Source organism: Typha latifolia, chromosome 9, assembly GCF_019914945.1.
Source record: "Typha latifolia isolate L0001 chromosome 9, TyphaL0001v2, whole genome shotgun sequence".
Classification (NCBI taxonomy): Eukaryota; Viridiplantae; Streptophyta; class Magnoliopsida; order Poales; family Typhaceae; genus Typha; species Typha latifolia.
This window is the reverse complement of record NC_133094.1, coordinates 9,220,381-9,235,871: the sequence shown is the minus strand read 5'-3', so window position 1 is coordinate 9,235,871 and position 15,491 is coordinate 9,220,381. Positions and strand designations below refer to the sequence as shown.

At 35.4% G+C, this 15,491-nt stretch overlaps 1 protein-coding gene across 1 annotated transcript; it reads left to right on the top strand.

The window, feature by feature from the left end:
- Positions 1–2,748: 2,748 nt before the first annotated feature.
- Positions 2,749–15,166, top strand: LOC140795716 (protein PEP-RELATED DEVELOPMENT ARRESTED 1 homolog, chloroplastic). Its single transcript, XM_073148443.1, has 9 exons — positions 2,749–3,159; positions 3,248–3,403; positions 5,264–5,332; positions 5,440–5,610; positions 11,393–11,536; positions 14,056–14,220; positions 14,324–14,389; positions 14,588–14,647; positions 14,747–15,166. Exons 1-9 carry the CDS (start codon positions 2,842–2,844, stop codon positions 14,789–14,791), a joined length of 1,194 nt encoding a protein of 397 aa, XP_073004544.1. The 5' UTR covers positions 2,749–2,841; the 3' UTR covers positions 14,792–15,166.
- The last annotated feature ends 325 nt before the right edge of the window (positions 15,167–15,491 follow it).

Below are 15,491 nucleotides of genomic sequence, written 5' to 3'. Positions count from 1 at the left end.
CCATACTATTCATTTGTGTTGTAATAATGAACTGTTAAGGCATGTTAAGGAGGTGAAAAAGGTTTTATAGTCTATATCGACTAATAAAGCTCTCGATTGTAATGGCTTTTAAGCTAATTTTTATATAAAAAAATTACTATGATATTGTTGGTTTTGATATTATAAATCCACTTGTTTATTTTCAATATTATTCCTCCCTTCGTGAACTTTGGTGACATGCCTATTTTTCTTTTATTCCTAATAGAAAGAATTTAGTCAACGTCGTGTGGACTTTAGGATTATATCCCTATGCAACATGAACTATGGTATCTTGGCTAAGCTCTTAGCGGATATTATAAAGCTTTTTTTGCATGAACCGATAGTTTTGAGTAGACTACGTTATCACTAGTAGACATATTCATGATAATATTGCTCTTGCTCATGAGATTACCCAATATATTACTTTTCCTTCTTATAGAGTTAAATGCACTATGATTAAAGTAGATGTAGAAAAAGTTTATAACTATTTGAATTGGAAGGCAATCTCTAAAGCTATGCTTAGTATAATTTCCTAATAGTTTTGTGGGTTAGATTAATGCTTGTATCTCATCTTCTGTATTTATTGTTGTTTAGTCCTTCTAATTAGTTTATGAAGAGGGGTATTAGACAAAGAGATCATCTCTCATCTTATCCTTTTATTATTATTGCTAAGATTTTTACTCATTATATGTCTATAATTATATCTGCATTCGATTGATATAGAAATCAACCATCTTATATATGCTAATGATCTCCTTTTGGTCATTAAGGCTTGTGGAACTTCTTACAAATCCTTGATCTCAGTATTATCTGGGTTCAAAACTTTTCTTACTAGATTTTCAATTAGAGATCGTGATGAGTTCCTCTCACGTGTTGATTGGAAATTTGAAGGCTAAAAATAAGTTATTTTTAGCCATGCGAGCTGAGTTATTCTGATTAAAAGCAAGCGACATTCCTCTATTTCTAAAAGATCCAAAGGGTGGATGCAGCAAACCCTTGAACCAATTGTTTCTTTTAGAATTAGCAAACCATGTTGTTATGCTATGATCAATTCAACATACTTAGCTGTCTAGTTTAGATATTAAATTGTATGTGTCGCTAAGCTATTGTTTCAAATTAATACCGTTGAGACATTGCTCTAAGCTGTTGCACAGTCGAACTGTTTCTTCATGCCACCGCACCACCGGGCTGAGCCAAAATATTGAGTCAAGTCACCAAACCACAAAATAATTTTCTAGATAATAAGTATTTAAAGTTTGAGTTGACCCTAGGACCTTCTTGATCATTGGGGTGTACCTTTCAACTTTACGAGAGTTGATTGAATCAAGGAATTTTTTATTATTAAAATAAATAGCTGTATTAGCCGTTGACACTTATCTTACAAAAATAAGGAAATTGCACTGCTAAGATCTTACATAAATTCCTTTAGAAAAAAGGTTTAACAAAATTGGATCTTCATTGAGTTAGTTGAGATAAGGCCACTTCGACCTAAGAGAGACTGAGAGAGAGGGAGAGAGATTTTGTACTGTGTATTATTACTCTTTAGTGGCTAAAAATATTTTGCATGTCTTAATGATGATAGTGAGTTTTGGATTAAAGTCGTTAGAACTCAGTATGGGTTTAACCAAAAAAACTTAAACGCTACTACTATGGTCTTGGTTCTAATTTCTTTTTGTGGCGAATGAGATTAGGACAAGTCTTATGAAACTTGTTGTGAACGGTTAATGCATAAATATTTAAAGAGATAATGTGGATCTCCATGACCCTACTCAATAAGGGCCTGACTTTTGTTAATATAAGGTTATAGATCAATCCTTGCTATCTATCTAAGGTTTCAGACCTTATCACTATGATGAATGTGATTATAATTGTTACTAACTATTTTGGCCTTGACGTCAGTGAGGAGGGGTCATTAACTTTGCTATTACCTTTTGAGATGTGGAGGCTTTGGAAACTCCATCAACTCATTATAGCATATTTTGCTTTAGCAATGGTGACACTAGACATGATCATGCCGGATTTGGACCGAGTTTTACGGGCCAACTGGGCTTAAGTATTTGTTTACGGCCCGACCCACCAATCACACCCACCTATCACTCGGCCCAACCCATATTTGAGCTATTTTTAGAATTTTTTTTCACTATTAGCTTATTTTTAAAAAAAATATTTTTATTCCTCCATCTAAAAAAAATAAAAAAAAATTAAAATTTTTTAAAAGTGTGCTTAAAATAATGCAAAACGGTATAATACCAAATTTTTTTACTGTAGCAGTGGTAAATTACTGTAGCAACCCGAGGGCGACTGTAGCATAACAAGCGGGCCTAGTTGCCGGCCAAACGGGCGGGCAAAGAACTGGCCTGTTCCGCCCACGAGTAGTTCGGGCTCGGGCCGGGCCGGGCCTAAACCGGGTCCGAGCCGGGCTTAGCCCGGTCCAAACCGGGCCGGGTCGGGCCGGGGACGGGCGGGCTGGGCCATTTGATCATGTCTAGGTGACACTTTGCTCTGACTAAAAGATAAAAAGATTTCTAATATCTTAGATTAAAAGCTAATCTCTTGTACTGGTTAATATTATCAACATAACTTACTAAGACTTTTAAATGATAGACAATATCACTAATCCCATATATTATTAATTTAAAAGTTTTGCTAATCTTGCTGCTGAGTGGCTAGAAAATTAGGGTAAAATCTTTTGCTTGTTTTTTAAAAAGAATAAAAAGAATATCTTTGGGGAAGGGAAATTATTTTACTTATTATTTCCTATCTCGTCGTCACCTTCAATTCAAGCTTTTAGCAGACTCGAATATCACAGCTCAATCTCCGGAGATGGTGGGAGCTCTCTGCTTCTCTCCTTCCTCTTCTCGCACTCTCTCTATATTCTCTTCACCCAAAGCCAAACCTATTTCCTTCTCTTCTCTCCTCCCATTCCATTTGCGTACTCCTCTCTCCAACACCCATCTCTCCTCTTCCGAGAATCCCCACCAGCGTAGATCCTTTCTCCGCTGCAGTTACCAACCAAGCCATGCCTTCCCTAACCCAGTAGACCACGAAAACGGCGACGACAAGTGGGATTCCTCCAAGTACGAGGCACTCCTCAGGGGCGGGGAACAAGTCACCTCTGTGCTCCAGGAGATGCTTGAACTGGTAACTTTTCACTCCTTTTTCGTAAATTTCAAGCGCCCGCGGGCCCATCTGGTCTTTTGTTGATAATTTGACGGTTGGTGGGCCGAAGTTGGAGGACATGGATATGGACGAGGCGTCGGAGCCGGTGGCTGTGGAGATAGTGGCGCAGGGCGTTATCGGGAAGAGGGTTGATGAGATGGAGTCTGGGTTCATGATGGCTCTCGATTATATGATCCAGATGGCCAACAAGGATAACGACGACCAGGTGCTCGATAGAATGCTTGACTTAGTCCCACATATTATTCACTCTAAGTTAGCCGTTTTCCTATAAAGAACTTATTAGTTACTTTTGCTGCTTACTGAAAGATTGAGTCTTTGTCTGCTACTTTGTAAGAGCGACGGTGCCATGTTACTGATAAACCTATATATCTGAAAGCCCATATTGTTTTCTGTTTTTTGATACGATTATCTTTGGAACTTCTGCATATGTAACATTTGTGCACTTTAATTTGCTTTGTCTTGTTCTAATATGTCAGATAAAGGAGACCGCATTTCCTATTTCGTGCTGCATCACCATGCCCTGTGCAGCTCATTTTGCAATGCAGTCTATTGAATTGCATGTTACTGTTATATTCCATTACTTGCTCATTGGAGTTTATAGGTTTTGGTCTTCTGTCATTAGCATGCCATAAAACTAATGTATAAGTAAATTATGTTTCGTAGAAAGACTGCAACAATTGAATGGCTTGGAAGGTTAAAGATGTTATTCTATGTGTTCTTGAAAGTTGAAAGTACTCCTGAAGTTTGTATTTTGCTATTTTTGTGAAAAGGAATTTCTTTTTAGAGATTTTTGTTTGTTCTGAAATGAATCCTACCTTGCGCAGATCACTCTAACCCTATCCAACTATGTTCCATTCTCTAACTAGAATAGCTATTTCTTTAATCCCTCTGTGGATAGGAGAAAATATGTGCCCTCCTTCCCAAAATTCTTTGTAATTGAGCAGGTGTCTGCCTTCATGATCTTCTGTCTTTTAAGTATATTAATAATCTATCACTTTCAACGCTTAAGTAGTACTTCCTCTTTTTCTATTTCTTTTACTGTGCTGCATACATCTGATAACGGGCATTTTAAATTTGACCTCTTTATTATTAGATGTATTAATGGGGAAGTTTATAATTGAAATAAAGGAAAACTCTAATGCATTAATGCTATCTTTGATCTTCAAAATCAACTAATTCACCTGCCATTATTTCTTCATGTATTCAATTTTATCTTTTCTTTTTTAATTTTAAATACTGTCAAAAATGACATCAAGAAATGAAAAATAATAGCATGTTATGGACAGATTCTTTTTATTCCAGAATTATATTAATCAATATAAAGGAATTTTAGATAGAGAAATCTTTTCTCTTCATTTTTGATAGCTGCTAAGTAACCCCTTTTCTAAAAGAGCTTTGACCATCCCTTTTGCTTGTCTTTCCATTTATCCCAACTACTAAGGAGAGCTAGGGAGGGAACCTACGAGTCAATAGACTGAATACTGATTGATGATCATCACCACTATCTGATATGTTTTTTCATCTTTGTTTAGAAAAATTAATAAATAGTAGTGCTACCAGATGTGCTGTATCTTTCTTACCAAAATAATATAAGACAAGGCAGAGACAAAAAAAAAAACATAAACAATCATACCAATTTAATATATGTAATATTTTGCATTTATATTTTCAGGGAGCATACAATAATGTTCAATATATTTCTATATTTGCATTTGAAGTAAGTTAACAGTGGGATTATAGGGATAATTGTAAGTTACATGTTAACTAGGCCAAATTGGTATTCGGTGTTGGGTAATTCTGTACGGTCGACTCAGGTGCACCAACAGATACACAAATGCATCAGTCATGCATATCCAAAGACTTTGATCATGCCTGCTTAAATCCTTTGCCTAATTTATTCTCTTTTGGATGTGGTTAGTCATTGGATACACATGATCAATGTGTTTGCATACATTCGATAACCATACTGGAGAGTTAAAAAAATCATTATTCCTACCATCATGATATACGTTTTTCACTAATTATTCTTTCTGTTGTTAACATATGCCTTATAATATGATGACAGCGCAAGTCTATTCTGGAAGTGATCAAGCAAACAGTTTTAGATCACCTCACCAAGAAGTGTCCTCCACAGGTTAGTCCCCTTATCCAGATGTTAGGCATAATAGATAATAACCCTGAATAGATCTCTAATATATAGAATATGTTGACTTACAATAATATGAATTTATGCTGGAGCAGGTTCAAGTGATTGGTCTTCTATGCCGAACTCCACAAAAAGAAAGTAGACATGAATTGCTACGTCGAGTCGCTGCAGGTGGTGGTGTATTTAAAGGCGAGAAAGGTCTTAAAGTTCAACTTCCAGGGGCAAATCTTAACGAAATTGCTAACCAGGCTGATGACTTATTAGAGGTAACAGATCAAAAGGAAATTAATGTTTTGACTTCTAAATTTGATTGGCAACCATGTTTTCCCCTTGAAAGCTATGCAGCTCAACGATTGAAGTTGCATAGTTTTATTTGCACTATTCTTCTTATCACAAATAGGCATAATAGATGAAAAAGAATGGACATTGACCCCATAAATATGAGTATAATTTGCTATGTGTAAGATGAGTATGACTTGTGATTCTGTAACAAACTTATGAAAACAATGAAAATCATCCCGCAGGATCTCTACTTAATCCAAGTATGAAGTTTTTTTAATCAAAGATCCTCAACAAATGAAACATATTTAGATGCAATATTATAATAATATGTTTCATTTCTTTGAGGAACAAAAAGATAGAATATCTCAATTACAACATATGATAATAAACAATTAAATCAGTATTCATGCATCACTACTATATCTATGTAAACAAAAATTATGTCAGTAGCACATGTCTAATCGTAGGTAGAAACATAAAAAAAAATGATGCGAAGCAAGGAAGAAATCATCCATGGACTAAAATACTTGGAGAAATTTATAAAAGAACACCCTACCTTTTCTTTTCATTAACATTTTAACTCGGGTAGGTTCAATCAAGAGATTTAGGAAAATCTATCAGTGCATCAAGAGGAAAAAAAATCATGAATCCGTCCAAACCGGATCAATCTATATCATATCGTGCCTAGAAATAAGAAGTACTTATAACTCCTAAACAATTTGTCGTCTAAGTGTTAAAGTCTGTCTCTCTTGCTCAAAGTCCATCTTAATTAAATACTCTATGATTAGATTGCCTCTGCGTCAAGTTTGCAGTATGTTGTGACTGATCACGCCTAGAACTCCTTGTTGGTTAGTAGATGTCGATGATGACAACTCGATTCTGCTCCTTTGTTGCATTAGGATCATTCTCTGTTAAAGCTCAGTACTCAGGCATATGTAGAAGCTCTTTTCATAATAAGTAGTAATTTAACGCCGTGAAGGAACTAGAGAGTTCTTCTAAATTGAGAGTAGAAGTTTCTAGTGCTCTCATTTAGATGAATGTCTCGATCTCTAGTTCTCAATCCTTTAAATGGAGGTGAGAAACATTTATAATTTGTGCTAGGACAAGTTATCAAAAGAGTTCCCAAAATCTTTTCCGAATCTAAACCTTCCTTCATTCTCCTATGCACACCATCCGGATGCCACTTAAGTTTCCTTTGGGTTCTATTGTTTGATCATTGCAATTTTCTTTTATTATCTCAAACTATTACATCTACTTAATCAATAGTTACCATATACATTAGTTAAATTAACTATAATGCATAATAACCGTAATACCTTTGCGGAAATTGACCATCTTACTCATCTCTTTGGTAATATGGGGATAAACAACTTTATTGAGGGATATTTTAAATATTTTTATTTTTTATTTTTGAAAATAATGGAATAAGACTCTATTCCATCAATACTTGTTAGATTAAATTTAACACAAGGTATTTTTGGGGTAATAGAAGCAAATGCAAGGGTTGAATGATAAAGACCCCTCTATGGTAATGTGTCAGTGATAATAAAAGAAAAAAATGTAGGGTGTTTTATATATATTTCACTTAGCATTATGGCACCAAAGTCAAAAATAGCACTGTAACATGCTTCTTTTGTAACATATATTGGTGATATTTGTGCCACAAGAGCTCTTGTCTTTCAGTTAAGAATAAGATTTGTAAGCCTCCTCTTTTGACTTATTTTGAAGGGTCTGTTGTAGGGGTGAAAAAGGGTCAGATAAAATCTGACCCAATTTAATTCTATATCCGAATTTTGGTAAGATATGGGTTGAGATTTTTCTATTCGTCTTGATATCCGAATTTATCTTCGTATTCAAATAGTCTATACGGATATGGATACGGGTTGAAGAATAATATTCAAATAAATATCTACATATCATTTAATTTAAAATATTATGAAAATAGTGATATAGAAGATTTTTTAATACTTTTATATGAATCTCCAATCTAGTTTTCACATGTATTTATTGATTTCAGTAATTATATCACAAGTTTATACATTCAGAAAATGAATACGAAAATATCTAATATCCAATACATATTTATGGTTGTGCTTAGAGGATAAGGTAATTAAGTTCACTATTAGCAAAGAAGATATAGATATGATTTTACCTCTATCCAATCCATATCCGGTCCATTTCCCCTAGTTCATCTTCCTCTATGAGCATCTTAGCTCCCTCTTACCATATTATTTAAGTATCATACCTGTATCCTATATTTTAAAGAAGTACCTCACACATATTAATGTTGAATGTTGCATCCTACTAATATCATATCTGATATGTATTTGAGACTTGTACAACTAATTAATGAACAATCCATTCTTCATTGATCATTTGGAAGGACGAAGTCATAATCTAGTACACTATATAGTATATATGATTAATTTTTTTAGCAACAATTAGCTTTTGACTAGAAGTTTAGAATATATCAGATAGGTTTTGATCTGACAGATCTATCAATTAATACCACAGTTGTTCAATGGACAGAAAAAGGGAAGAAATTGACGAACCTTAGCCTCGTGGCTAGTTTAGCTGACTTGAAAAAGAAGATAGAAGAAAATATTTTATTGCTTGCCAAAATAGTCATTTACAACTCCTTTTATAACAAACCCTACTCAAATCAATAATTAAAGAGACTCAACCAAAACTAACAGGGTAAACCAACTAAACACTCATTCTTTAAAGATAGAAAGATAGACTTGACGACTAACAACTTAATTTTCACCATCCATTCTCTCTACACCTGATGCAGCACCCCACATGCCCATCCTCTGATATATGAATTAGAATAGGATAACTGGACCTCCATTCCTTTCACTCCCCTCCTCTTGAAGACAAACCTAGCTTCATCTCTTTAAAAACCTCCCACATAGCATTCTCCAATGGCATTCCTTCCCAATGGACCGATGCTTCTTGCACCAAGACACCTCTATGCTTGGCCTAGTAAAAGATTTGAATCTCCTTAGGCTCCAAAATAATTTTCCCAGTTTCAGCAATTTTTTTGTAAATGTGGATGAAAGCACCCTTCAATGCCTACTGGCTTCTTTAAGTTGGGATACATAAAACACTGGATGAATGCACAACCCCTTCATAATTCACAGACAATATGCTAGTAGTCTAACCCGCTTAATAACCACAAGTGACCCATAAAATTGCACTGCTAACTTCTTGTTTGCTCAGACTTGGACTGATGTTTACGGATATGGCTACAACTTAAGATACACACAGTCTCCCATTTGAAACTCTAAACTCTAATTGATTTTTTATCCTATTGAACTTTCATTTGATTGCGTCAATCACCAAGTTCACCTTTAGAATCTGTAGGATCTCATCATGGCCTTTCAACTCTTGATCGACCAAATGCCACCCTTGTAGAATCATTTTCATAGGGATATACAGTTGGTAACAGTCTACCATACACTTTCTCAAAGGGTGTCATTTGTGAAGCCGATTGAAATGACATGTTTTATCATAACTTCGCCCAAGAAATGATATGTTTTATCATAACATCACACTCCTAGATAATATATGCAAGGTAATCTCCAATGGTTCTGCCATGTCTTCTAGGGTTGCTTTAGCTGGCTTTCCATCCGTTGCCTCATCGAAATCTGATTCAACTATGAGTATGAACAATTGTTTTTGTTTTTGTTTTTGTTTTGCATTGATGTCTGCGAATAAACTTCTTATCACAGTTAAAACACAAGTCTTTTATCTGTTGTTTTTGTATCTTCTCATGAGTCGAGCATAAAATAAATATTGTTTGGTGGAGCTGTGGGTTTTTACCACGCCTACCTGTTGCACTCCATTGTCATCAGCCTCCAACACTGGGTTCAGCCTTGCGGTCGGCTTTGGTAGAAGCCTTGCCTATCCTTGCACTCACTTCCTCTTTGCAGGTCGATCTTTGTGCATATGTGCCAAGTCCATGGTACGTCCTATAGTCTGAAACTTAAAAAGTTTCATCTTCAGTTGTATTTCCTCTCGGAGCCCTCTAATGAAGCATCTCAATAATGCCAACTTTGACCATCAGAAGACTCCCATGATGGTTCTCGTCTACTATAGTTTCTTCAAAGCTTCATCAACATTATCATATTTAGATGGCCTGAACCTCAACATTAACCCCTGAGTAAACTCTAGCCAGCTAATGTTTTCAATTTTTAAACCACTAGAACCATTGCAAAGTCTCATCTTGGGCAGATGGAATGTGACAAGCCTCACTCGTTCTGTTGGCTATGTTCCTTGATAGGCAAAGAATTGCTTTGCATTGTAAATCTGACCGAGGAGATCTTCCCTCAAGAACCTCAAAAAGACCAAATGGGTGATATAGGGTTGAATCCCTCTAACATGGATGTCCTCAAATGTGGTGGCCTTCCCTCCAGTTGGGCCAACATCTTCACGATACACAACATCTACTCCTTTGCCTCATCGATGCTATTATTCATTGCTTGTATGGTTTCCCCGTGTTCCAATTGTGTGCTTGCTTTATGTTGAGTTACTTCTAGCTCATCAAGAGGTCTTTGTCCATCACTGCCCGTGTCTTGGACAGTCTATGTATTACGGCGAGTTAGTAACAGATTTTTAGTCAATCGGCCACAAAATCTTTGATACTAATTCTAACCTGACAGATCTATCAATTAATACCGTAGCTATTTAATAGACAGAAAGAGAGAAGAAATTGACAAAACCTAATCCCTTGTGTAATTTGGCTGACCTGAGAGGGAAGGGAGAGGAGAAGAAAATGTCTTAATCCTTGCTCAACATCACTGATTAGAACTCCTTTTATAATGAACCCTACTCAATCCAATGACTCAAAGAGACAACCCAAACTAACAGACAAAATCATCTAAAGACTTGTTCATTAATGATAGACTTGATGATTAACGACTTAATCTCCACCATTCATTCTCCCTGCATGCGATGCAACACCGCGCACGCCACTCCTCTGATAGGTCTATTGTAATGGAGCAACTATACCTCCATTACTATCCATATCTCACTAAGATAACTAGTTGGTGCAGAGGCCTGCCACCTTACTTCCTATCTAAATACTAGAGAACATGAAGTCTGTGTTTTTGGCATTTGGAAGAAAGATCATACCTGATAGATTAGCTACTGTCTGTTCCATCTGGCAATTCACTTTACTGCCAGCAACATAGTTGAAATTACAAAATACTATTTAATATGAAGCCTAAAGTTTGAAGTTATTATGTGCAAAGTGAAATTAGTCTTTAAGGTATCATGTATAGGGTACTTAAATTAAAGACAATTATAGGGTGCAAAATTTTATACAGGGACATTGTACAATTATACTTCGAATTATAATTACCAATAAATGAAACCATGTGAATAGCTAAATAAAGCTTATATAATAAGGAATTTAAAGTACCAATCAGTTGCCATGTTGTATGTGTTGGTCAGCACTTGGTGGCATGTATCATCTCCAGTATGTCAATACTGACAATTGGGTTTCTGCTATCTCCTTCCATACAAACATAAAAATCCAAACGATCATAACTTTGATGATTTCAAGCAACACAAGGTTAGAATCTGGGGAAGTGAGATTTATCAAAATTTCGTCAAACATTTTCTTTTGTGTGGACATTCAAGTAGTGTTTGTAATAACTTTTTGTCACCCAAGCGGTTACCTCTTGCAAATCAAGAGATGATCACTGGAAATAAGCCTAGTTTGTCCACAGTCTTCTAACTATTTTTAAATTATCTTTGTAGACAATGGAATCCAGGCCTACTATTCCAGATAGGAAGTTGCTGGCAAGGCTTGTTTTAATCAGAGAGGAAGCTCGCAATATGATGGGGGGAGGCATGTTGGATGAAAGAAATGACCGTGGTCTTAGTACACTCCCTGAAGCAGAGGTCTGTTCCAACTCTCTTTTCTCTTTTGGTTTCCTTTTTTCCTTTTTACAATGGTATCTAGGAGCTATGACTTATAAGTCCTCTCTGGCATGCAACCACTAACTTGTTCTTTAGTACATAAAAATTAGCTTACTTAAATAATCTCAAAATTTTAAATTCCTACATGTGATTACCCTCATTTAGATGATTTTTAGAAACTACATTCTCAGCTCCTTATGATCTATGATGGTGTTGTCTCTGTCACAAATTTCTGTTCCTTATTTTGTGGGTTTTCTAAATATTAATTAGGACTGCAATTATGAACTCATATGAAGGTATATGCACTTTGATTTGTTATTTTCCCATGCTTAAATCATATTCTCTTATCCTGCTAACTGCAAGAGCAAACTAAGGAATTGAGGAGTGATGAGCATAAGTGATGCGGGATAAACTTGCGAATGTCAAAAAATTAACAGAAACCAACCTAAAAACAGAAAATAAACAAATCAAATAGAGGCAAGCTAATCAAATTAAAATTCCTAGGACAAACATAAAAGATTATGTGTTGGTAAGGTGTTCACCAACAAGATGCCTCACTTTCAAGAAAATAAATAGATTGTCGGAAGCATGGAACTTCCTCTGACTATGGTCCTTCACTCAAAATAAGGATTATGCTGCTAATAAAAACAATTACTTAATCAAATCCTACAAGAGGCAATTCAACGGTGTCTGCTTTATGAAAAAAAGGCTAATTAAATAAAATTCCAGCAAAATCCTAATCTAGAAACTATTCAAAATAGGAAAGGTTTTGGGATATGAGGGAGTAAATTCAGTAATCATGAGAGCAATATGATAGATAATTAGATACAAAGGATGTTATTACCGGTCATAATCCTTGTAAATAAAGTATTAATCAAACTTTATGAATCCTTCACTGCAGCACTGTCAAACCTTTTTTCTGAAAAGCCATAGAAGATTCAATCTGGACACTTCAATCTGAAATGTGTTGCCTATTCCGAAATCTAATCTCTAAATCAGATATGTGATTTGATTCATAAGTTCAGATCTAAAACCTGATGGAGTCCGCATTTCGAATCTCAAAATTTGGGATCTGAACAGAGTTGTAGAAGTGCAGGAAAAACTTGGAAACCACAATTTATGAAAGAGAGAAGAAAGATAGTACCAAGAGTCGAATATAAAATCCCTTGTCTTCGCTCTTGGGGCTTCTAATTTCACACTGGAAAGGGAATCTTTACGAAACCCTAGGAAAAAGCTTCAAGTTATCTTCATTCATCCAAAAACTATCTTAATATAATGTCTTTACACTATTTATAGTGCCAACATAAACTCTTTGAACTTCATTTGGTTTGAATTAAGGTTTATTTTTTAAACCAGTTTAGTGAACACTAAACTAGTTTTGTTTCCAAAGACAAATTTAAGGTAATATGAATTTAGGTCAAGTTACTTAAACCCATTCTTCTCTCTCCTGTCCTCTTTATCCAGTTATTTTATATTTACCAACAACATTCAATTACCATTTTGCTCTTGAAAAGATATCACTTCAGCCAACAATCATTTTAATCTTTCCCTCCCTCCCTCTCCTCTCCTCTCCTTATTAATCCACTATAAAGGTATTTTGATCATTGGACATACATATATCTAACACTACTTTTTTTATATCACATCAAGTGTAATAATAACACTAAAATGGTTTATAAATCACCCAATTTTCCTAAATTGGTTCAAGATACCTTACTCTAAGCTAAGAAATAAGAGTAACTAATCAGGTTTTGGAGTTAAACTACATCCAAACTCCACCTAAAGGAACCATAATCTAACTAGATTAAAACAAGTCAAAACAGACCCAATAACTAATCAAAAAAGAAAAAATACTAATAGGCTAGAAAATAGCCCGAATATTCTACAAAGGATGAGAAAATTAGAAAAAGAGAGACAACTGACTCAAGTCAAACTAACACCCAATAACACAATAGTCGCCAATCCAAAGTGAAATCGGTTGTGTAGGGCACCTTCAACTATGCAAATAAACCCATAAACCTAGCGAAACGATCAGATCCGACATCCCCATCTGGGTGGGAGAAACTCGACCCTGTTGAGTGATTATCACGATGTGACCGATACTGCTCAGGAATATCTGAATTTATGTGCTAAAGCTCCTCCCATTTGATCCATGTGCAGTCTGATTCTGATCAGCCTACCCAATGAATGAGATAATGCTGGATCCCATCATCTCTAGTTGGTGCAACTTGCTCATCTAAAATGCTATCAACATGATCTGTATGAGCTGATAGTGTAGATTTAGATGTGGAACAAAAGGGCTGCTGGATGGGTATTTTCTCTTTCTTCTTTGTCAAGTCAGATTATCCTAGGAAGAGTGTTATTGGAATATTTTTAGCTAACCTATATCTTTTTATATGTTCATCTTCAAATTGTTCTTGTTTGCTATTGCATTTCTCTTTTGTATACTTGATTTGTTATAGCATGTTTTGTGGCATAAAATCACCTTTCATGATGTGCAGGTGAACTTTTTGACGAAGCTAGTTGCTTTGAGACCAGGGAAAACTGTTCAAAAAATGATAAGCGATGTGATGCATGGGAAAGATGAAGGTGCAGACAACTTGGACACTGCTGCTAATGAAGATTCTGCTAGCAGGCAAAAGAGTCTAAGTGGAGTAGCCGGAAGGGTGAGTTTGTGTGCTCAATGCTTCGGATATAAAATAGGCTGGTATATTTGCATCACGTTGAGTCTCCGCAGTTATGTGCTCTGACAAACCTTGGTTATTTTAGGGAAGTCTAACTGGCCGTAACCCACGCCCAGTTCGTCCTGGCATGTTCCTGGAGACTGTTTCCAAGGTACCAAGGCAATACCAATTTCATAATTGCATAGCTAATGGTTACTCATGTATATTGTTCAGTCAACTTAAAACAGTTTTAGAATCTTGAAACATTTATTGGAATGTTTTTTTTTTTAACTTTATAGATGGCATGCCGCCAATCTTGGTGGACAAGCTTATCCTTGGTGATACATTAAACACCATTTTCTCTTTTTAGGTCTTGGGTGGAATATATGCAGGAAATATATCTGGGATTACTGCTCAACATTTAGAATGGGTAGTTATTTTTCTTCTCCTCCACTCTTGGGACATGTTCAAATAATATATGTAGCGAATCTAACTCATCTTTAATTTTTCTGTTTAAATATTTTTTCAGGTTCACCAGAAGACACTTCAAATTCTTCAAGAAATGGCCTTTTGACTTTGTGAAAACTCTCAGTATACCAATGACATCTTATGTTTCCCTGGAAGCAGAAACTACTGCAGATGCTTATCCATCATAGAGAGGTTCTGGTGTTGAATCAAAACTGAAACATATCTTAGATGGATAAGGTTTGTAACATATAAAAGCTGTCAGAAGTCAACTAATAGAAGGTCGCCACGAGCATCTCGTCGTGCCTAAACTCATTGATTGCCATGTACATATTCCGTGATGAGGTTTCAGAAACCCATCTGTATCCATTGTTCCATCACAAAGTACAAATTTTGATAGGGATATTGAATGAATTCTAAAGTTTGTATGTTCTGTTTCATATAAATAATGAAGAGGATGTTTGATAGCCTTATTTATTTTTCACTTATGGACATAATCTGGTAACTCTCAGATGCATATCATTTTGCAAATCATGAGGTATATATGATACAATTAGGCCACTTTATGTTGCTCAAGTATTCATAAAAATGCATTTATATGGATCTAATTCAGCTGAAAAATTGAACCGGTTGGCTTAGAAAGACAAGCTAGGTTATTTCAGTAATTCTATCATCTGATGTTAAAATGCCAATCTATATTTGCAATTAGAAGCATAGATCTTTGAAAATTAAAATTCTATCAATGTTACTGAGTAGCTAAAATGTTATGTTAAAAATGGGGAAAGAATATTTTACCTCTTTATAGAGAA

Bases quoted from the DNA above. Each gene is read 5' to 3' on its own strand.
- LOC140795716 (XM_073148443.1), top strand. From the start codon at position 2,842: ATGGTGGGAGCTCTCTGCTTCTCTCCTTCCTCTTCTCGCACTCTCTCT. The intron at 5,611-11,392 runs GTAACAGATCAA...TTATCTTTGTAG, and splicing joins AGGCTGATGACTTATTAGAG to ACAATGGAATCCAGGCCTAC. The intron at 14,390-14,587 runs GTACCAAGGCAA...TTCTCTTTTTAG, and splicing joins TCCTGGAGACTGTTTCCAAG to GTCTTGGGTGGAATATATGC.